The sequence below is a fragment of the Siniperca chuatsi genome, linkage group LG20 (genome assembly GCF_020085105.1).
Source record: "Siniperca chuatsi isolate FFG_IHB_CAS linkage group LG20, ASM2008510v1, whole genome shotgun sequence".
In the NCBI taxonomy this organism is placed as follows: domain Eukaryota; kingdom Metazoa; phylum Chordata; class Actinopteri; order Centrarchiformes; family Sinipercidae; genus Siniperca; species Siniperca chuatsi.
In genome coordinates this window covers 13,432,565-13,454,201 of record NC_058061.1, presented here as the reverse complement: position 1 = coordinate 13,454,201, position 21,637 = coordinate 13,432,565, and the positions used below count along the sequence as shown (strand labels likewise).

The following is a 21,637-nucleotide window of genomic DNA, read 5'->3' as shown; positions in this document are numbered from 1 at the left end:
AAGCTACAGTGTTAATGTCTCACAGTTATGTGGATCTTCTGACTGGAGGAGTCAAAAGAGCTCAACAGCTCCGCTCAGTGGATAACAGCTGAACTTATCCAGACATACTGCACATTCACATGAAGGACAGGAAACATTTGTGTAGCTGTGTAAGTATGTGTTGTTTTACAAAGCATGTTGCTTGTGTGGGCATGGAAGGTGAATTCCAAATGTGAATCTTTCATTTCAGTAAAGTTGGATTCACTTCAGGCTAAATTACCCCTGTGCAGCCTCCTTTAAGTAATTTTTGGTCAAATTAGAAATTCAGTTTGTTGCTGTTAAAGGTCTTTTTTTATTCGGAGTGAGCTATTAGCCAGTAATGAAAATACAAAAATTTTGTGAAATTATCTTTTTCCACTAAATCAATTAATCGCTGACTCAAAAAATCTGACCAAAGTCTTTTTAGCCAAGCTGTATATTAAAAAACATTTTAGATTATTTGTAAAATGTCTGAGTTTAAGTTAAGACATATTTCATGGAGACCCAAAGTGTTCAATATTAAATAAATAAATATTATTAAAGTAATAATCATATGAATAAATATGGACAAAATATACAACCATGAAATTGTGAAATAATCTAGAGCTGAAACGATCAGTCGATAAATGGATTAGTTAAGCGACAGAATTGCCAACTACTTTGATGATAGTATAATTGTCACATTTAAAGCAACGATGCCAAACATTTCCTTTTCTTTGTTTATGTCAAAGTAAACTGAATAATATTAGCTTTTGCGTTTGATGGACAAAACAAGCCATCTGATTACATCACCTTGGGCTTTAGGAAATTACTAATTAATACTATTTTCCTGACATGTTTCAGACCAAATGAGAATGGACAGACTAATTGATAATGAAAATAAATGCAACCCATTTTCACATTTGTAAAGCCTAGCTTCATATTAGAAAATGTTATTTCACTCTGCTTCTTTTAACAGTGACAGTTTATTGCAAGTAATTTTTATTTTACTCCAGCAGGTATTATTTCAAAATAATAAGTGACCCACAAACTCACTGTTAAAAGATTCAGGTTGAAAACACATTTCATAATAAGCTACATGTGAACAATTAAATCCTATAAATTGTTAAAACCCAAATATTTATTTATTTTATAACTTATTTCATAATGTAATTTATCAATTTAATATTGAACACTTTGGGTCTCTATACTACTGGTGTTCTGAGCAGATGAAGTGAGAAACAGCACAGGAAACTCCTAGTACTGTGAGGGATTATTAACTAGATATATAAAAGGCTATTTGCAGGAGATTAATTACAAATCCACGTTAATATCATATAGCAGATACAAGATAAAAAATAAAAATGACTCAGACATTGTAGCTCAGATTCTCGCTTTATTGGTCAACTTGATGAAAGACTACAAAACGAATTCACAAAAAATCTCTTTCAAGTAATCAAATCTGTACAAACCTAAACTGTAGGGGTTTTTTACAGCTCTGGCTCATATGAATCTGAAGAGTCATACGCGTGTGTGTGTGTGTGTGTGTGTGTGTGTGTATGGGTTAGCATGTGCTTGCGAGACATACTCCTTCCTCTTTAAAGGATACTGAGATGTCACACTCAGATAGGCAAGACACTGCACGCACGCACGCACACACACACACACGCACACGCGCGTGCGCGCACACACACACACACACGCACCTGTGTTTGAGATTTTACAGTACAGAGGACAGGGAAAACAAAATACTTCCCCCCTCCACAAGTACACACACATCACCTGCTGGTAGGGGTCTGCTGCTAAATTCATTATGTCAGCAATCTCCCACTGTCTCCCAAACCCTGCATTTCAGTCAAATTACTGTACAGACAGACACTGTGGTTTCAACCTTTCCACGGGAAGAGTGGTAAGAGAGAGGGGAAAGTATAAATCTCTAATACTCTCACACAAAATGTACACGTGCACACATGATTTTAATGCTCACCGGCAGACAAGACACGTTCGTCGTCTGCACACGCACGCACTCACTCAGACAATTCGTAACATTAAATGTTTTAAGAAGTACAGATAAAAAAGGAAAAAAGCCCTGGGTATAGGTTTGATTTCTGGCTGTTTGGTGAAAGAAAGGAGAAGAGAGGTAGAGAGGGCAGGAGGGATGGGTTGGAGGTTGAGGGCAAACTACTGGTGTCATTTCTTAGCTTTCCTTGGGGGAGTGACTGGGCGACCAGAGCCCATGCCCCCTCCACCACCATAGAACAGCTTCTTGTCTGCAGGTTTGAGAATCTGTAAAAGGGAGACAAAGATGACAACATTGAGCAAAAAACAACAAAAACTTGATATATTTTTTTGATAATGTTGACATGCAAGGCCAGTTTTATGAGATTCTGAATTTTCTGAGAGGTTGGGTTGGTCTTCTTGCTTACCTGGAATGAGCACATGAGGGTCTCATCTACGCTCATCATGGCTCCGGCATTGTCGAACTCACCGCAGTAGTTTGGGGCTGAGAACAGCGTCACCAGCTGCCTCTTTGCAAAGAACTCATATCCGTCCTCAACCACCTGAAAACAGATAAACGACGGCTTAACAAGTTGTTTTTAAAGGAGTGAGAGTAATTACAAACAATTGATTCTTAACTGTATACAATGAATCAGGCACAAAACAGAACCAGATTCACTTTCTTTTTAACAAAAGGGCTTATGACAAGAAAATACATCATAAATGCATTGCTATCACCCAAACTGCCTACCTGGTTATCAGAAAAACTGGACTGAAATCCAACTGTGCTGAAGTAGCTGTGGGCTATCCAAGTATTTCTGCAGTTACACCTGACATATTCAGCTGGACAAGCTTGTCTAATAAATGTGCTAACCTTGTGTTAACTACAAAATGAGTTTGTGAAAAGGAGGAAAGACAAAACAACAACAACAACAACCCCCCACACACACACACACACACAAAAAATAATGTAGGAAAAATAAAACCATAATAAAAAGACCTAGTAACCATCCAACCATCCACCCTCCTTAACATTACTAGGGGTAAAACTACTTGTCATTGTCTCTATAAAACTATTCACATAGAGAAACTCTCCCATAACAAGTTCCACACCCAACTCCTGCCGGTTTAACCAGATGTACAGAAGAGGGCCGGCTTACTTGTTCATCAACTGCCTTCCATTCCTACTGTAAAAACATCTTTAACTTTAGGTTCAAGGTAGTGCACTGACCTGATGGGCCCGACAAATGAGGTCCATGTCGTGTTTGTGGAGGAACTTTGTGACCACGTCGGCGCCAAAAGTGAAGGAGACACCACGGTCGTTCTCACCCCAGCCCAGCACATCTTTGTCCGGGTCAGCCCACAGCAGGTCGCAGAGGAGGCCCTGGTCAGGCACATCAGTGGGGCGCATGACCCGTCGCACCTGCTCCATAGACTGGAGGTCTGGGGATAGGCCTGGAGAAGTTCAATGTACAACAGTTACATGTTAGACAGTAGAAAAACTTGAATTTAGCATCTGTGATGCTACACATACAGTATGTTTCTGGATGTTCTGAAGCCTGAGTTTGGTTTTACTGCTCTCTTTCATTTTCAAATTCACCAGAGACAGAAAATCCTAAACTAGGCAAAAAGAGGGGGATCTAGAGGGTCTACGGTGTAACAACCAAGGAGCATCCATGGTCGCAGAATGTGCAAAGTTGAGACACCTGCCACACACAAGTCTCTCTTTAAGGATTATTAGAGCTAAACGGTGTGATTGAAAAGAATACCATGACAAGCCCTGTACATTCATTTTTAGAGCTGAAACAATTAGTAGATTGATTGAAAATTTATTTAATTAATAAAAATTAATACCAAAGATTCCCTATTTACAGCTTCTCAAATGTGAAGATTTGCTGCCGTTTTGTTGTCTTATGACTGTTAAGTGAATATGAATCATTGGGTTTTGGATTGTTGGTCAGACAAAACAAGCCATCTGTAGATGTCACCTTGGGTTCTGGGAAACTGAGGGACATTTTTCCCTATTTTATAGACCAAACAATTAATCAAAAATATAATCTGCAGATTAATCAACAATAAAAATAATCCTTAGTTGCAGCCCAATAAATCATGATCCGCTGGAACACAAAAAAATGCTTTATTTATAAAACAAATTAAACATTTTTGGGACCAAAAAACAATGGACTGGGGCTTTAACTGCAATGTGCTCAAAAGATATATATATTTTTTTAAGACTCTAGCAAACATACAATATCCTTTCTGTGTGTTCGGTCTTATTGTAACTTTATATGTTCGAAGCAGGAAGTGGTGTTTACCCTCATGATTATCAGTGCCTGTTTACATATTTTGTGTAGTTGGTCTCGCAGACATGAGATAGCTGTGATTGGCTGTTTTGTCACGTTGTCTGAATCCGCAGGTCCATTTACTATGCTGTTTTCTGTATCACAACTACTGCAAAACTAGTCATAACTGTCAAGAGTTCTGCACAGAGAGATTTGGTTCCTTTAATTTTGATTCTTTCTGAGCTGAGCATTTTGTGAGTGATTGACTACGGCATTTCTTTAAAATTGTCATTACCAACCCACATACGTTATATTAATTTGTGTGTTTTTGATAAGAAAACACTGAATGGACAGACATATCAAATGTTACTACTGTAAAACTTCAATTAGCCTGGCTTTTATTTGCTTCAATCACTAAACTCAACCTGGCTATTTATGGGACTGGCCTTTAAATCCTTTTGCACAAAACTCTAGCTCAGCAAAGATGGGAAGTAATCGAGGAATGGACACATATTCTGACTTTATGACCACTTCAAAAGGCAGGGAGTCACCACTTTTTTCTGTCTCTCTCGTTTACCATGCCAGTAAATCTGAATGCATTATACTTGGGTGCTCATGGTTTTTGTAAAATGGATTGAATGACTAAATTGTGGAGAATCTAACCGATCTAACGATTGCATGTCAATATTATATTTGTATGCACGATCTAAGCAGCTTAGAACTAGCTCAAGCGAGCAACCCGGCGGGCTTTAAGAGGTTTAATACATCCAAAGATTTTCCCAAAAACCAGACCTGGCGTCTAATTGAGAACTGTGTTTATTTGTCAAAATGTGTAGCCACACCCAGCCAGTAAAAGGACTCTGCGTTTAAATGGGGCTCGCTTTTAATTGAAGTTTTAAGGTATTTTCTACTTGAACTACGTGATTAGAATGAATAAATAAAAAAGTGCCGACTTCCCTGACTGCTGAACAGAAATTTGGATCCTACAGGTCTTTGACCATTATGTTGACAGTAACAACAGTGCAGTCGAGTTTGTGTGCGCGCTCTGGACAGAAGCCAAATGAACTGTTTGATGAGGAATACCTCCATGGCAACAGAAGATCTTCTCATCAACAATGGCTGCAACAGGCAAACAGTTGAAGCAGTCAGTGAAGGTCTTCCACAGCTTTATGTTGTATCGCCTCTTACCTGTGGGAGAAAACCACAATTACTTTGTCACAATCTAATCTTGAGACCAATAAAATCTCAATAGCTGCACCTCTTGCATCACATTAGAAACACACCATTTTACATAATCCTGGCTCTCTGAATAGCAGAGAAAGGCATGTGATTAATCACTCCTGTCTGATCATGCTCCTTAGCCTGAAGCTGGGTGTACTGAAAGGGTTATCTGTGTTGTGGCTTTTGTTACTAATAATACATCAGTTTCCCCATCAGGTTTAATAGAAAAGTTCCAACTCAGATTCACAATTTAGTTTAAATGTTTGCATTGCTTTTCTGAGTATACTAAATAGTTACATTTGTAAACCAATTTCAAAGTGAAGGGCACATTTTTGTTGTCAATATAATCCCAGCCAAATGGCAACAGTAACAGCTGATGCACACAGGGGAGGATATTTAGTTAATATTAGTAAATCTTTGCTCAACAATAACTTTGATTGTGACCCTTTGATTGTCTTTAGATGTTGATAGCAGAATAGATGTTTATGTCTTCACACTACTTAAGATTACACTGGAACAGACATAACTTTTTTTGTATATTCTTTACGCTACTCCTTTTTCTTTTTTTCAGTTTTGATGTTAATGAACATCAATGGCTGTATTACCTAGACTATAGAAAAGCCAACAGGCTTGGGCTTACATTTTTAGCAAACTGCTGGGAACCGTAGTTAGTAGTGGTAAGATTAAAGTCTGTTTGTATCTGTATGCATGCCATACAACTTACACTCATCGTAGAAGCCATATATTCTGTTAATGGAGGCACACTCATGGTTTCCTCTCAGCAGAAAGAAGTTTTCTGGGTATTTGATCTTGTAAGCCAGCAACAGGCAGATGGTCTCCAGTGACTGCTTGCCTCTGTCTACATAGTCCCCCAGGAACAGGTAGTTGCTCTCTGGTGGAAAGCCCCCATATTCAAACAGCCTCAGCAGATCATAGTACTGCCCATGAACATCACCTGGTGAGACAAGTAGTATTAGAGTGAAAACAGCAATGTTGGTCAAAGGTGTGATTAGCATGCTGTGTGTGTATGCACAACAAAAGGTAAGGGACTTGGATAGAGGTACAACAGCAAATTAACAACACCACTTAATACCATGATTGGCCATGCATTATTTTAAATTAATACTCTTATTCTGGTGTTGCTTGACTTGTTTTTGTGGTGATGAGACAACTAACTGAATGTGATTCTCACTGGAGTGCAAACTTGGCCAGTTCCTGAAATTTGCAGACTGTTCCTTTAAACTAGCATTGTTCATTAAGTGGCATCAGCAGTATGACACAGTGAGGCAACTCCTGGGAGACTTGAAGAGCAAAACAGCACTGCACTGGCAGGCCAGTATTATCAGTTTATCCCTATAGGTCTGTAATTATGTGGCAAGGTCACAGCCATGCACTGTATAATGTAAATGTAAGCTTTCTCATAGTAGTCCAGCACTATAAGCTACAACAGCTATCTAAGAGTATTTGCAAACTCTATGCAACGACACTTGAGAATTCCCTTGACTCTAAACAACACAACTAAGCCTCACCACAAATCTTGAGGGGCGCCTCAAGTTCGAGCAGGATTGGCTGGCTGAGAAAGATCTCCCGGGATTTGAGGCAGAGACCACGGATTTCATTCTCTGTCAGCTGAACATTTTTGCCAGGTCTGGAGCCTTTCACTGTGAGGGAAAAATGGAAGAGTGAAAACAAGCACTGGAAACAAAAAACCATAAACACAGCCGAGTTTATTATTTATACTCATTTGTTATAGGGAGCAGATAGTAGAACTACACTACTCAAAAATAGATGTTGACAATATAACAGTATTTTTTTGAAAACACCCAAAACAAACAAACAAAAATTCACATGTTCTGAGCAAAATAGGGCAGACTGCCATGGATATGTTAATTTGTAGCGTGCACACCTTTTAGTATTCAATCATGAACTCCATCAGAGCCATCATGATTATTAAAATGTTTGATTTAATGATTGTAACGTGGAACAAAAGGAACCTGTAGATTAATCTGTAGACTGCACATTTTTACAATGTAAATCTTAATGCTGAGTACTCATCTACAACCAAAAGTCAGAAATGTAATTTTTTATGTTTAGTTTAATAGCAATAAGAATTTCATAAGTATTCTACTACATCCCTAAATTCAGCAACAGAGCAGAAAAAGCAGACTCTTGGTTAGAGACAAATCCTGGAGCTGCCCCATAAATTGTGCTAATTGTAACGACTCATTTTCGACTTTCTGATACCACCCAAAGTGCTTTTACTTCTTTCTAAATTACATCTCTGAGCCAGCCCTACAAATATAACTCGTTTGGATGTAAATACCAAGCACACTATGGACTATTTCAAAGAATGCCACCTGATGACATACAGTAATACATTTAAGTTATGTTTCAATTTCCAGCTCACATCGTATTTACATTTTGACCTTACTGCCCAAAGGCATTCGGCTAGCAAGGAAGTAAATTTTGTCCAAGGATCCTTTAAAAAAGGTACGTTATGGACAACGAATTTGCTAAACAATTTAGATCCACTTGCATCCATTTTTAAGTGATAATTGTGTGGATACTTTCTCGGGCAGAGTAAAATATAAATATGAAACATAAGACGTTTAAGCGTTACTAGGTATTTAATGCGGGCGAGTGGGAACAAACACAACCGACGGTTAATAGCCTGCACAATTCAAATCCTGTGTTTCGTTAGCAAGAAGCAATACGTTAGATGAACTTAACTGGCTAACATAGCATAGGTGGCTATCGTTGTCTAGCTTGTTAGCTAAAATGGCTACCTCGGTGAATAAATATCGAGCGAAATACTCTTACCTTCCAGCAGACGTTGTATAATGGAGTCGATGTTCAACTTATCGGCTTCTGCCATGCTATTCCTCTATTCTGGTCGGTTTCTAATAACTCCTATGAATTCAAGGCGTTGTAACGTTAACTGTTAAATGGCTTCCGAGTTATCGTTAGCTCAACTAGTTTAGCGTTAATCGGCTATCGTTAGCCCGCTAGCTAGCTAACCTTGGGGCAGAATTAGCAACCTCAAAATTTGAGGCTGGGTGCTGAATTGTTAAAGATGTGATGGCTGTCATGTACTTTAGAAGTCCACCTTAGTCAACTATTTTCCATTAGCTATCCGAATTCACTTTAATTATTCGTATTTTCTCGTGACAACGTTGTTTCTGCCGTAGCCAGTAGCACCATGCCATCGACAAAAAAAAGGCTAAATGAGCGAGGTTGAACGGAGGAGGGCTGACAATTACTGCGCTCCCATTGGTCAGTTTTGTCAATAGGCGTTGTTTGGGGGAGCCACTCTTCTCCGGGATTGGCTGTTTTCAATGTCGGTCAGCATTTACTCATCGCAAACCACAATGTAAAAAGGGCAATCATTCTCGAATATATCTCACATTTTGCTGGCCTTAAATGGAAGATTTGAGCAAACAATGCAAGATAAGCCGTGTTTTTCAACATTTACTCAAATATTCCTGCGTGTATCGTTCTGTATTTGTTGCGCAGTAAAGCGACACCCACGGAAGTGACCAAGATGGGAAGAAATGACAACGTATTCTGGCATGACGTAATGTCCTAGCGCTGGCAACACGCACCGAGTGATTCATTCTGAAGTTGAGAGATGGCTTAGCTAGTTGGCTAATTCACTTTAAGATAGACATGACCCTAACTCAGATAAACGTGAACCTATCTGCTTTACGCTAATAATACTCTTGTTTATATCATACAACCATCCGACCATGAAGTTGCTCCATAAAGACATTGAAAAAGATAATGCCGGGTGAGTGACTGGCTATAGCTATTGCTAGCAAGCTAACCAGCATATTTTGCAGCTGACTGTACATGTGTCAACATAGTCGTGGTAAATGTCCATATGTGATTTACATTCACCTGTACTAGCAGAGGCGTGGGGATTTTTGGATTAGTACGGAAACAGTTCCTTTTATAGTTAATATCTGATAACACAGGGCACGAAATATAATTATGTGAGCATAGATTGTATGATTGAGACTCTGTGGATAGCTTTCGCTTTAACGACTGAGTGTACTCAGTGAGTAAATAAAACAAACCCCGACTGTGTTATAATTGATGTACACCCCATAATTACTGTGGGTGTCACTGCCCACAATAATGACTTGACATCTTAAAGTAAGAGCATATCAACAGCTCTTTTGTGATAACCAAAACCACACCTGACTAATCACTAACATGAATGACACCAACTCAGAACCTGGCTTATTGATTGCTACACTTCTTCAGTCAGGTGACTCTGATGCCAGAGGAGGCAGAGGATATGTGGCACACCTACAACCTGCTGCAAGTGGGGGACAGCCTGAGAGCCTCCACTATCAGGTAACCACTCTATCAGATAAAGGTGACAGAATCAAAATCAGCTTTATTGGCCAGGTATCTGTACACATACAAGGATTGACAATGACAATGACTCCGGTTTTTCACTGCTTTCAATGTACATACACAGAAATAGACATAAATACAGCTAAAAACAAAGACAGCAAGCTCAACAAGGTAAACAAATATTAAGCTACTATGTGCATATAAATATATTTATTTTTATTATGTATATATATATATCTTAAAAAGTACAAAAACAACAGTAACATTTGTAAACAGTAAGACATTTAGTGCAATGGTGCAGAGTGCAAATGGTGCTGAAATAAATATGATTAATGTAACAGGTTGCTTTATATACATGAGGAAGGTGGATATATACAGTATGCGCAGCGTGCAAAGATTTAAAAAGTGATAATATTTACATTAACAATGAGATGAGGCTGAAGTTTTGTAGTGCTTACCCAAATATCTCACAGTTTCCAGCCCCATGGAGAAGGATGTTGGCGTTGTTAGTTTGTAGCACTACAGAATTGGCAATGCAGCATTTTTCTGTACCCGTTTTATTTGTCAGTCCTTTTTTCCTCCATTAGCTGATAAGGATTAAAAATCTGCCACTATTGCCATGGTATGCATGTGTATTGTATCAGGGCAAAGCTACTCAAGGTTTAGCTTTCTTCCACCTTCATTACAACCACTGATCAGATTTGATACACATCCACCGCAATCAATGCAGCCAGCTACACAGGTTGACTTTGTAGTAACCTGACAGTGGTTTAGTACTATTTTACTTATTGTTCTTCTGTAATGGAGCCTCCCAGCCAAAGTATTTCACGACAATGTACTTGGATAACCGGAGTGACAATAAATATCTTGAATCTTGAATTGAGATCTGAAATGGAGAGTTGCAACAGAAAGCTTTATTTACACATGACTTCTGGTTTTGCAAGATTTTTGTTTTTGCAAGACTACAAATTCCCAACTCTATCTTGAAACCTCTCAGCCATAAAAAAAAAAAAAACTTCAAGTCTACTTCAGCCCCATATCTTGATCATCATAGGAATCACAATAATATTTAATAGGTTTTGTAATTTGTGTAGTTTTTGTCAAGATTCCATTAAGGAAAGACAGTGCCAATGTAATTTTTTTGAGCCAGTAATCAAAATATCTATATACTATTTCTTTCAATGTCTAACTTTCACAATGCACCCAATAGCCATGTTGTTAAAAAAAAGTAGCACTCAAGCACTGTTGATTAGCTGTAGCTCAACAGCCGCAGCACAAATGCAAGTATAGAGATGTAATGTTTCCAGTTCCCTAGTGAAGCTCTTAAGTCAGTGTCCAGTTTAGCTTTACTAAAGCTTTGTTTGTTAAAATCAATCTGTGTTTGTAAATGATTATGCTTGTTTTTCAGGTTGTCAGTATTTTCTCTCACTCTTTCCGTCTGTGTATCACTCAGTGTTTGGTCTCAAAAACACACACAGAACTTGTCATCAGAGTCACAACTAAAGTCCCTTTCCCCTGTTCCCACAGGAAGGTGCAGACAGAGTCCCCGACTGGAAGCGTGGGCAGCTCCAGAGTTCGGACTACTCTAACATTAAGTGTGGAGACCATCGACTTTGACTCCCAGGCCTGCCAGCTGAGAGTAAAGGGCACTAACATAGAGGAGAACCAGTATGTCAAGGTCTGAGATTTCTAAGCAACCTGACAGTTGTAGTCATGTCACATTTATAGACGTTTTAAAGTGGAGCAGAGAGACTAGAGTAAAAAAAATTAGGGTGGATTGAAATTAAGATTTTTGGAGATTGTTATACATGTAGATGGTGTCTGATAAATCAGTCAATTTTATTCTCCATTTGAAAAGTTTCACAGAAAGTCAGTTTCGTTTGTTCTGAAATCTAATCAAAACAAATTAATAGGTTTTTTAAGGTTTTAGGTTTTGCAGGTGATACACATTAAGTGTATTTAACTGTAAAAGGTTTTTTATTTTGGTTATGTTGTTGTGGACAGTCAATATATATTATATTTTGACTAATATTTTTGTCATTGTCCAGCCATACTATTCAGTTTGTCCTAATGATAACTCCTGTTTGATATAAGTAGTTGTGATTATGTTCTGTTCTTCACTCATCAGATGGGGGCTTACCACACTATTGAGCTTGAGCTCAACAGGAAGTTCACTCTAGCTAAAAAGAGCTGGGACAGTGTTGTGCTGGACAGAATCGGTAAGCAGGTGTTGCTGTTTACATTTGACTGAGATTACAACACAGCAGAAAATATTACTTTGTCTCATTCTTGTGTTTGGTTCATTTAAGCTCACACTCCCTACTTGCACGTCAACCGTGACTTGTAAACAGTAATCACATGGACTCACAAGTATCTTGTTTACCAGACAGAATTTCATGGGCTTTAGCAACTGCACACTCAGCTTTCAAAATCTTCATTTATTTCCTTATACCCATAAAACTGCTTGTTAGGGTAATTTCTTGTATTTAATTCAGATTTGTTCACACTCCTAACAGACAGCCAACAGATCTCTTGAAAGAGGACTAAGATATACATTTCAGCCATTCTTGGTGCAGTTAGTTGGAGAGCACCCAAGTGTAAATAGCATTTTTCTTTACTGACCAAACGAACCAAACAAACACTCTAGTTCAAACAAAGTATCCCATATTTTGGTGTTTGCTTGTTTTGATTATTCTAGGTTACTTTCCACCTGGACTGTTCTAGAGCAATAGGTTTGGTTTTAATATGTTACCACAGTAACATTGGACAACTTAAACATACTGCCGAATAGATTTACATGTTTTCGCTCTCACAGGGAGTCCAAATGTCAAAATTGCTTACAGATGTTGGAGAGTTGAGATCATGTTAAAGGTTAAAAGCTGTTTTGACAAGTTTACATTTTTCCCTTTTTGCAAGTTATTTAAATACTTTGCTTGAATAATTCCAGATTGGATGTAGGCTGTTCTTGCTTTTGTTTTACTTTCTTTTTATGTCAGCTACCATCTTACTGCACTGCCTGACTGACAGGGTGACATTTTAGCTGGTTTTCATTTACAGAAAATACACAGTCCTCTCGTTCATATATTACGACCAGCAAAGAGAGAGTGTTGCCATGGGAACAGAAAAGGGAGAAACAGGAGGGAAGTTTCTAACTGACAGATGGGGTTCATGTATTTGAAGGAGTGGAGGTCCATTGAGTCATTGCTGCTGTTCACCACAATAACTTACATTTCTGGAGAAAGTGCTGAACTGAACTACAGGCATTAAGTACTAATTCCTTTACCAGTAAAATACATACAGTAGTTAACAGTAAAACTGTAGTAGATCCCGAAGTACCCACTACCTCATATGATCCATTTCTCATTGCCTTGTCTACCCTTTAGAGCAGGCATGTGATGCAACCCAGAAGGCCGACGTGGCAGCTGTGGTAATGCAGGAGGGTCTGGCCAACCTGGTGCTCGTGACCCCCGCCATGACGCTGCTTCGTGCAAAAGTGGAGGTCACCATTCCTCGCAAGAGAAAGGGAAGCTGCACTCAGCACGAGAAGGCAGGTCACCTTTCTGTAACTGCACAGCCATAATGAGCTCAGAACTTTCCACGCAAAGAAGAGGAAAGAGGATGTCGTTTTTAACAGTAAATGTTGTCAGAGAAGAAATATGAAGACTGGATAGAGGATAGACTGATGGGAGGATAATGTTATAATTTCCACATTCCAATTAAAATTTGGCTTAAAATATTTGATAGTGTCATCCAGCCCATTGCGCTGTATTGTATGGTAGTGAAGTATGAGGTCCACTCAGTCATCATAGTTATATCTGTTGGGACAAACAACCAACAGAATCGTTACATGCAGAATTCTGCAGATACATTTTACACGTACACAGAAAACACCAACAAATGTATGAAGAGCAGAATTAGGCAGAAACCCACTGATAATTAACATTCAAAAGAGAGCCTCAAATTGAATCCCCTTAAATCCAGCCCCCTAAACACCCTCCATTCCAAAGGCCTCCAAACCCAAGAGCTGAGCCCAGAAAAGAGACCCCTATGTCAGCCGGTGCTGAGACTAACTGCCAGACACCAATCAGAGTAAACCAAATTATAACACAATGTAAAGAAACCTATCTGGAACATTGGAAAGAAGAAATTCAAATCCAAAGTAGATCAGAATGTTATCTGGCCCTAAAAAGAGATTATGAATTGGCAGAATATCTCTCTAGATAGAAAGCAGAGACAGATTCTAACCAAGTACAGGCTCAGTGACCACAAACTAGCAATCGAAAAAGGAAGACACAAAAGATCCTGGCAACCAAAAGAAAAACGAATGTGGTCACTGTTCGACAGGTGAGGTTGAGACGGAGATGCACTTCCTTCTACAATGTACAACAGTCAATAAAATAAGAAACATTTACTTTAACAAGTTCATCTCCGTAATGTCAGATTTCAAAGAGCTAAATGACCTCTCAAAATTAAAAATACTCCAAGGAGAAGGAGACAGGGCAGATCTTACTGCCCAATATGTATCAACATGCCTACACACACACACTCATAAAACAAATGTTTATGTAGTTTTCAGTTACTTGAATTTGTATTTTTAACTGCAAGTCAATATTTTTATTATTATTTCCTATTATTATTATTATTATTATTATTATTATTACTGTATTATCTTACTTACTTACTTACTTGTATATATTCTAATAATATTCTAATCAAAACATTTTTTTCTGTGTATTTTTTTATTTCATACATGCTTTGGCAATGTTAACATCCGTTTCCCATGCCAATTGAATCGAGAGTGTTGGATGCATAATACATTTTTTGCTTAGTCATGAGTGTAAGACGACTCCACTCTTTCAAGTGGGATTTCTGGAAAAAAACAAACAAAAACAAAACGTTGTCTTACATTTGGGTACATACAGTAAGTGGATATCACAGTCCCTCCGTATTAGTACCTGATGTCAAACTATCTGTCTCTCTTTTTGCAGGCGCTGGAGAGGTTCTATGAGGCCGTGATGCAGGCTATTCTTCGCCACATCAATTTTGATGGTACTGCTACTGTGTAGACACATACACACTTACACATGCATACACATGTTCCTGTTTTGTGTTAAACACTTTTTATGGCACCGTTGTGGTTTATTATTGATGCCACATAATCTTTGTTTGTTTTCAAAAAATGCTTGTTTCTGTTTAAAGAAATTAAACTAAACATTAGAAAAGCTTAGTTGATTTTTCTTCCTTGAAACTAGTGGTGAAGTGCATCCTGGTTGCCAGTCCAGGGTTTGTGAGGGACCAGTTCATCACCTACCTCTTTAAAGAGGCGGTGCGACAGGACAACAAGATCCTGCTGGAGAATCGACCCAAATTCATACTGGTCCACTCGTCATCAGGTCATAAGTACTCACTCAAAGGTAGGAGCTTGTGGGCTCTGAGAATAAAACAATCACATCTCCTCACAAGGTGAAAACTTAGTGAAATGCTTGTTGTTTTGCAGAAATCCTCTCTGATCCCACTGTGACAAGTAGGCTTTCTGATACCAAGGTGACTATGCATCCTGTGATTTGTCAGCTTGTTTTATTCATCATCCTGTAAACAAATGCTCTCAAGTTGGAAGAAGATGACTAACTGGTATTTATGTTTAACTTTCAGGCAGCAGGAGAGGTGAAAGCCCTGGAAGATTTCTATAAGATGCTGCAGCATGAGCCTGACAGAGCCTTCTATGGGTGAGTGATGATGCACCAGAACAGCCAACAGGAAGTGACCCACAGAGCCCTCATTCATTCACACTGATATCAACAACCTTTGTATCTTTGCATCCTCACAGACTGGCTCATGTGGAGAAAGCTGCTGACGCCCTTGCCATTGATACATTGTTGATAAGCGATAAGCTGTTCAGGTACATACTGATAGATACTGTTTGTTTCTGGCACAGATCTTAAGCTTATCTATTTCAAACACGCAGTGCAGGTGTGCAATTTTTGTTTAGCTGCTACCAAGTGACATTTTCAACAGTTTTCTCCTGGATGATCACATTTTTATACCATCAAAAACGTGATGCCACCAGAATCATTTAAAAGATACTAAAATCACACACTTAGTGGCTTCAATTCTCAGCTATTCACATATTCCTTCGCCTATTCCTGCAACTCTATTGGCTTTAAACTGATCAGACGAGGGATTGTTAGTGATGTAAACTCACAGTCAGGAACAATCAAATCTGCTCTGTGTATCAATGCATGTTTTGTGTGTCTCCACGTGTATGTCCAGACATCAAGATGTCCCCATGAGGAGTCGTTACGTTCGGTTGGTGGACAACGTGAGAGACAATGGCGGCAATGTCAGGTACCAATTCTCAATCTTTTAAAAGACTGACTGAATTAACATCTTAATAACCAGCTGATCTTTCTTTCTTTCATGCAGAATATTCTCAAGCCTTCATGTGTCTGGTGAACGTAAGTTATAAAACCATTCTGATTTTTATCAATTCTACATTGAAAAGACACATGGAAGGTTTTTTTTATGAAGATCTATAGTACTTATTTGACAAAATCATTAATCAGGCATAATCTAGTGGTTTACTGGTTAAAAGTATTTTTTGTAAACAAAAAAAGTCATGTTTACATTCAGTGTTCCTCGCCAAAACAAATTGTGGGTATCTTTGAGGCTTAACAAATGGGTTGAATGTATTTAGTTCCTCACAAAACATTTGAAGGGCAGATTTAAAAAAAAAAAAAAATAATTCAGCTTGCAGTCTTCTTCTTAACTCACTTTGGTGGCGGATTTCTACTCTTCTCGGCACATTACCGCCATCAATCCCTAGAAAAAAAAGACAATAATCACATAATTTTCTGCAATTTGAAATATACTGTATATTCAAAGACTTTGGGGGGATTATTTTAAAACTTCACTAAATCAGTTTTTGTAGCTCAGTAATCTCCCACTTTATATTAGGGTGAATATTGTATATTTATTTAGAGATTTTCATGTCAATTATTTGTGCTGTTATGGTTACTGAAAATGACTCTCACTTTTTCACTCTCTTCTGCACTAGCTTCTATACTGCTGCCACTTTTCTATAAAAAGAGCAAAATTTTGTCTGCTTCACCCAAAAATTTTAAGGGGCATAAATTCACATAAAAAGCCACAATACAAATTAATTTAGAGAGCATAGGCAATAAAAAGCTGCCAATGAAAGGAACCTGCCAACATGGTAATAGCTGTATTTCAAACACAATGCATAGGAAGCAGCATGAGTACAGATGAGACTGTGCTGACATCACATAGCATTGGGGGGGGAGCAATAATAGCCAAGTGTAGGATTTTCATTCATTCCAATACATTTCTGGCATTTCAGTTTCACACGTTTGAAAAAGGGACTGATGCTCTACTAACCACTTCAGCAACATGCTGTTAAGCTGTAGTCTACATCTCCTCCAGCACTTGATGAGCTACAGAGTGCTGTGTGCACGCGTACCTGCTGTTGCGAACCAGTACCATAGTAAAAGGGGGAGTGTGACTTTTTTAAGAATGGTCTATGACATAATTAGAAGAATACTTTTGGCTCATAATATATAATGATCATAACTACACATCATAAAAAAATAATAGTAATAAAATAAAATATTAAATAAAATAAGAATATCAGAAATCCAGTGGGGCCCGTGCCCCGCCAGCTTGAATGGGCATGATGCCTCTGTCCTTGATTGTCTCCTCAGAACTGACTCAGCTGAGTGGAGTAGCTGCCATCTTGCGGTTTCCCATTGCCGACCTATCAGAGGCTGAGGACGACAGCACCTCAGACGAAGACTGATCCACAGAATATGGACCAGAGAGCTCTTATTGGCAGAAAAGAAGAAGAAGGTCATCCAATGTTGCAAATAATACAAGAATGCATTGACTCACTGAAAATTTTGACTGAATAGAAAAAACAGTGATTTTTCTTTCAAAGTGTATATACATTATAGCTCTATTGCAATTAAACAACAAAGGCATTCAACCACTTGTGTTATTTTACTTTGTCACATGAATCATCTCATCATACATGAATGAAATAAAAGTTGAAGCAAGATGTAAAAATATATAATTTATTACATACAATATTTTCATTTTCCATTTTAAAAATGATTTTGGTTACGGGTAATATGACCCAAAACTACTGCATTTCAGCAAACTGAAAATCAAGTATGCTCAGGAATATTAATTTGATATAGTGATATTTGAGTTCCACAGTTTAAAGCTTGTTGAAGTTCCTCTTATTCTTCTCTGGTAAAATGTCAAATTGCAAACTTCCCTTCTGAAGAATTTAAGCAGCTAGCAGACTAAAGTGCATTTTGAAACAATTTGCCTCTCTTCTTTTTATACTTTTACTCCTCCTGCCTCATTGAATCCTAAATCTCATTTCTATCAGCCAAGCCTTGAGTGCATGCGTGTGTGTACATGATACACTTGGTATCACTCAGTAGGACACTGGTAGGTCTTAATCCAGTCTAAATCCTCCAGTGTGCCCCAATGCAGGTAGATAATAGAGCAAATAACCATGACATGCATTATCTGGTGGCTGTTGCCCCAGTTGTCAAACAGGCCTGGGATGAAGCGCTCAGGGATCTGGATGATGTTGACCAGCCCTCCCACTACAGCCAGAGAGTCCATTATGACAAAGAGGCGCAGGGACTTTGGGCTGCCCACCCCGCTGCCGTACACCCGGAACAGGAAGAGGCTGAAGCGGAACAGGGCTTGCCAGATGAAAGCTCGCAGGCGCAGGACATTAGTACGGGCTGTGGTGGCACAGTAGATGCCGTAGGCTGATAGGAGGGTGTAGACCAGCAAGGCAGTCCTTCGCATTGCTGGGTAACAAAAAAGGGTGATGTGGATGATAGGAAGTGCCCCTGGTGACAAGAGGGAAGATATACCAGGGAATAAACGGCAATGTCACTGAAACTAAGTCAGATGTTATTGACTTGGTTGTTGTCAGGGTTATTATTAACAAAGGTGTAGACTTGGACTGGAGTCAGGCAGAAAGTCAAAAATGAGGACTTGAGGCTTTACTGAGACTTGACTCCCTAAGGACTTGGCAAACATATTCAAATCATCAAGCCTTAACTTTTGACCTTGTAAAATCTCAGAACAATAACACTGTGGTAAATATAAACCTACAGCCAGTAGCCATTTAGCTTAGCTTAGCATAAAGACTGGAAACAGGGAAACCGCTAACCTGGCTCTGTCCAAAATTAACAAAAGCTGGACTATTTCTTGGCCGGAAGCAGTGACTTTGAGGAGTCTGCACTGGTTGCTTGTCAGTGGTGGTGACAAGACTTTCAAGAGTCACTGCTGCCAGCCAAGAAATAGTCACATAACCCCCAGTAAAACGACAATGTGTTATTTTTACACATTGTGTTTTGTACATATTAAACAAACGAGATATAGCGTGTTAATTACTGAGCTTTAAAGGTGCTGGTAGGTAGATTTTGTTACCTTTGAACAGATCCAGGCTAGCTGTTTCTCCCTGTTTCCACTCTTTATGCTAAACTAAGCTGACCGTTGCCTGGCTCCAGCTTCATATTGAAAGGACAGAACTAAGAGTGGTATTGCTCTTCTCATCTGACTCTAGGCAAGAAAGCGAATAACCATATTTCCCAAAATGTCAAACTATTTCTTTAAGATATCTTTGAAAGGAAAATGTTCAAATGTCTTTTCATTTTAATGGTCAGAATTTGAGAGATGAGAAAGATTTGTAATTTGCTTATGAAGACATGAGACTTGACTTGGACTTGCCCCAAAAGATTCAAAAACATGAGTGTGAGTTCAGACCTTAGAAACAGTAGTCTGACATTACCTTAACTCAAGGACCACTTACTAGCTTTTTCCCCCGGAGCTTTCAAATGCATCTCACAATCGAGTTAGCTTATTTTGATGTGATTTAGATGTGGTTTAAAACACCAGAATAAGCTAGTGAGGGGATCTTGAGTTAAGATTAATTTGTTAGACTTAAAAGCAGCTCTGATTAGTGGTGATTTAAGATGTTGCACTCACTGAGAATTCAGAGAGAAGACAGCAGAGCCAATTAGCACCAGCAACCTACCCAGGGTGTTAACTAGGCAGACACCGAACATGTCCAGGGAGAGCAGGGTGTCGTACACATGTTCTCCTCCCACGTGGTTCATGAACACATGGTAGACCACTGAGCCCACAGTGGGGCAGAGGCAGGCCAGATAGTGGACCACACAGATCCAGACACTGTCCACCTCCATCCAGGGGATACTAAAAGGCAGCAGCACCAAGAAAAGGAAAAAAGGGATGCCTGAGGTGACCGGAAGATTAGGAGTTGAAAGGAGAAAGAGGATACGGGAGAAATTAGATGAAATTAGATAGAAGATAGAAGAAATTAAAAATGTTTGAAACCTACACAGGGGTGCGAGTCCTTCAGAAATCATTACACTTTAGTATTTTATTGTTATAGGAGACAGTTATTTCGTTAGGGTTGTAGGGTTGATGCCTATGTAGTGGGTTAATGACATCTGTTTTTATAGTGAGCAGGTGCAAGTAAATATCACCTTAGGCAGAGCAATATGAGGAATTTAACAGTTTGAGAGTGGTTCCTCTGTTTGTTTCTTTACCAGGAACAATGTGAAAGATATGCCTTCTGGCTACATGCATAGAGAAACCTGAGCAACGTTCTAAAGCTAATACCCTTTACTTCCCCTTAGTAAGAGTGTTAGTCTTAATGAACTTATCGGATAGCCAAGGAGAAAATGGAGCATGAAGAGGATGCCTTCGGAAGTTCAAGGCTATTGTGGGTTTTAGCTTGTGCACTGTTAAATGTCCATCTTTGCTAGTGTTTGCACAACTTAAGTCTGGTTTGAATTTGTAAGTCTTAAATCAAAGCACCATTTTTAAACAATAAGTTTAATATATTTTCATAATGTTGCAGTTGCTTGCAATCTATGCAAACATTTGTATCTCCAGGATGCTTTTCCCATGATACATATGGGCATTTACAGCTGAAAAGTGTCAGCCAACTACGCACCTTTAAAGACCTTATTAACAGTAGGACATTTCCAGAACAGGGATTCCCAGGGCAGATTACAGCTAATACCCCATATCCTCACTACACACCCTTGTCAAGTATGCTTGTAACTGGCCATAAGTGAGAGTAGTGGAGAGTAGTAGTAGTGTGTGATCTGTTTTGTTTGTACATCCCCCCGTATGGGTTAAATATATACAAGGTGAGAAAAAAAATGTGCTCTGTGTATTTAACTGTAAAGATATATCTACATTTAATGGGATAATTCAGATGCAGTCAAAACAGCTTATTGACATTTTTACATTTAGTCCAGAATGACACTTATTGGGAGTGGATTCCTAGATAAAGAATAGCAGTTGAAAGCAAAGGCAATGCACAGTTATTTTCTGGACTTACCATGGGTGTAAATGTTCCCCAGCTCATTGTGCATGTAGAAGAGGCTCCTGAGGCACTCTTGAGCCGTGGACACTGGCCGGTAGCCTGTCAGGACATATTTGTTGAACTGAAGGTGCGTAGGGGTCTTTGCAAAGTCCAACAGCCGCGGTCCTTTATAAAGCACCATCATGACTTCCTGCAGCCAATGCCCTCACATTTAGTTGACAGCACAGCTTCCTCACTATTTACATCCTAAACGAGGCCACGCTCAGGACTCTGAGGCACACTCATGACCACGACTAGCTGGAAATTCTGCTCCTTGAAATCCATCATTAGACAGGTACAATTCCAAGCAAGCAACCTGTTGAGCTGGCCAAGT

General features: G+C 39.0%; 3 protein-coding genes across 6 annotated transcripts; 1 reads left to right on the top strand and 2 right to left on the bottom strand.

The window, feature by feature from the left end:
* Positions 1-1,373: 1,373 nt before the first annotated feature.
* ppp1cab (protein phosphatase 1, catalytic subunit, alpha isozyme b) lies at positions 1,374-8,723 on the bottom strand. The gene is made up of 7 exons (XM_044179430.1): positions 8,319-8,723; positions 7,028-7,159; positions 6,223-6,453; positions 5,361-5,465; positions 3,227-3,450; positions 2,424-2,558; positions 1,374-2,283 (listed from the first exon to the last, which is right to left on the bottom strand). The coding sequence occupies exons 1-7, from the start codon at positions 8,371-8,373 to the stop codon at positions 2,188-2,190; spliced, it is 978 nt and encodes a 325-aa protein (XP_044035365.1). The 5' UTR covers positions 8,374-8,723; the 3' UTR covers positions 1,374-2,187.
* pelo (pelota mRNA surveillance and ribosome rescue factor) lies at positions 7,956-17,859 on the top strand. Of its 3 annotated transcripts, none has more exons than XM_044179427.1 (13): positions 7,956-7,988; positions 9,765-9,857; positions 11,388-11,538; positions 11,989-12,079; positions 13,244-13,407; positions 14,849-14,909; positions 15,113-15,274; positions 15,358-15,404; positions 15,513-15,586; positions 15,688-15,759; positions 16,131-16,205; positions 16,284-16,315; positions 17,579-17,859. In XM_044179427.1, the coding sequence occupies exons 2-13, from the start codon at positions 9,778-9,780 to the stop codon at positions 17,671-17,673; spliced, it is 1,104 nt and encodes a 367-aa protein (XP_044035362.1). In that variant the 5' UTR covers positions 7,956-7,988; positions 9,765-9,777; the 3' UTR covers positions 17,674-17,859. The 3 variants fall into 3 exon arrangements, with proteins under 3 accessions (XP_044035362.1, XP_044035361.1, XP_044035364.1); XM_044179426.1 differs by lacking the exon at positions 7,956-7,988 and adding an exon at positions 8,885-9,285; XM_044179429.1 differs by lacking the exons at positions 7,956-7,988; positions 16,284-16,315 and adding an exon at positions 8,885-9,285.
* A 74-nt stretch (positions 17,860-17,933) lies between these two features.
* Positions 17,934-21,590, bottom strand: LOC122867953 (progestin and adipoQ receptor family member 4-like). Of its 2 annotated transcripts, XM_044179432.1 has the most exons (3): positions 21,280-21,589; positions 19,942-20,160; positions 17,934-18,748 (listed from the first exon to the last, which is right to left on the bottom strand). In XM_044179432.1, exons 1-3 carry the CDS (start codon positions 21,446-21,448, stop codon positions 18,315-18,317), a joined length of 822 nt encoding a protein of 273 aa, XP_044035367.1. In that variant the 5' UTR covers positions 21,449-21,589; the 3' UTR covers positions 17,934-18,314. The 2 variants fall into 2 exon arrangements, with proteins under 2 accessions (XP_044035367.1, XP_044035368.1); XM_044179433.1 differs by lacking the exon at positions 19,942-20,160 and having other exon boundaries at positions 21,280-21,590.
* Positions 21,591-21,637: the final 47 nt, after the last annotated feature.

Excerpts from the sequence above, each read along its gene's own strand:
- ppp1cab (XM_044179430.1), bottom strand. The coding sequence starts at position 8,373 with ATGGCAGAAGCCGATAAGTTGAACATCGACTCCATTATACAACGTCTG. Across the intron at positions 7,160-8,318 it reads TATACAACGTCTGCTGGAAG|TGAAAGGCTCCAGACCTGGC; the intron begins GTAAGAGTATTT and ends TTTCCCTCACAG. Across the intron at positions 6,454-7,027 it reads GGCGCCCCTCAAGATTTGTG|GTGATGTTCATGGGCAGTAC; the intron begins GTGAGGCTTAGT and ends TTGTCTCACCAG.
- pelo (XM_044179426.1), top strand. The coding sequence starts at position 9,245 with ATGAAGTTGCTCCATAAAGACATTGAAAAAGATAATGCCGG. Across the intron at positions 12,080-13,243 it reads TGTTGTGCTGGACAGAATCG|AGCAGGCATGTGATGCAACC; the intron begins GTAAGCAGGTGT and ends TCTACCCTTTAG. Across the intron at positions 13,408-14,848 it reads GCTGCACTCAGCACGAGAAG|GCGCTGGAGAGGTTCTATGA; the intron begins GCAGGTCACCTT and ends CTCTTTTTGCAG.
- LOC122867953 (XM_044179432.1), bottom strand. The coding sequence starts at position 21,448 with ATGATGGTGCTTTATAAAGGACCGCGGCTGTTGGACTTTGCAAAGACC. Across the intron at positions 20,161-21,279 it reads GGGGAACATTTACACCCATG|GCATCCCTTTTTTCCTTTTC; the intron begins GTAAGTCCAGAA and ends CGGTCACCTCAG. Across the intron at positions 18,749-19,941 it reads CTGCCTAGTTAACACCCTGG|GGGCACTTCCTATCATCCAC; the intron begins GTAGGTTGCTGG and ends TCTTGTCACCAG.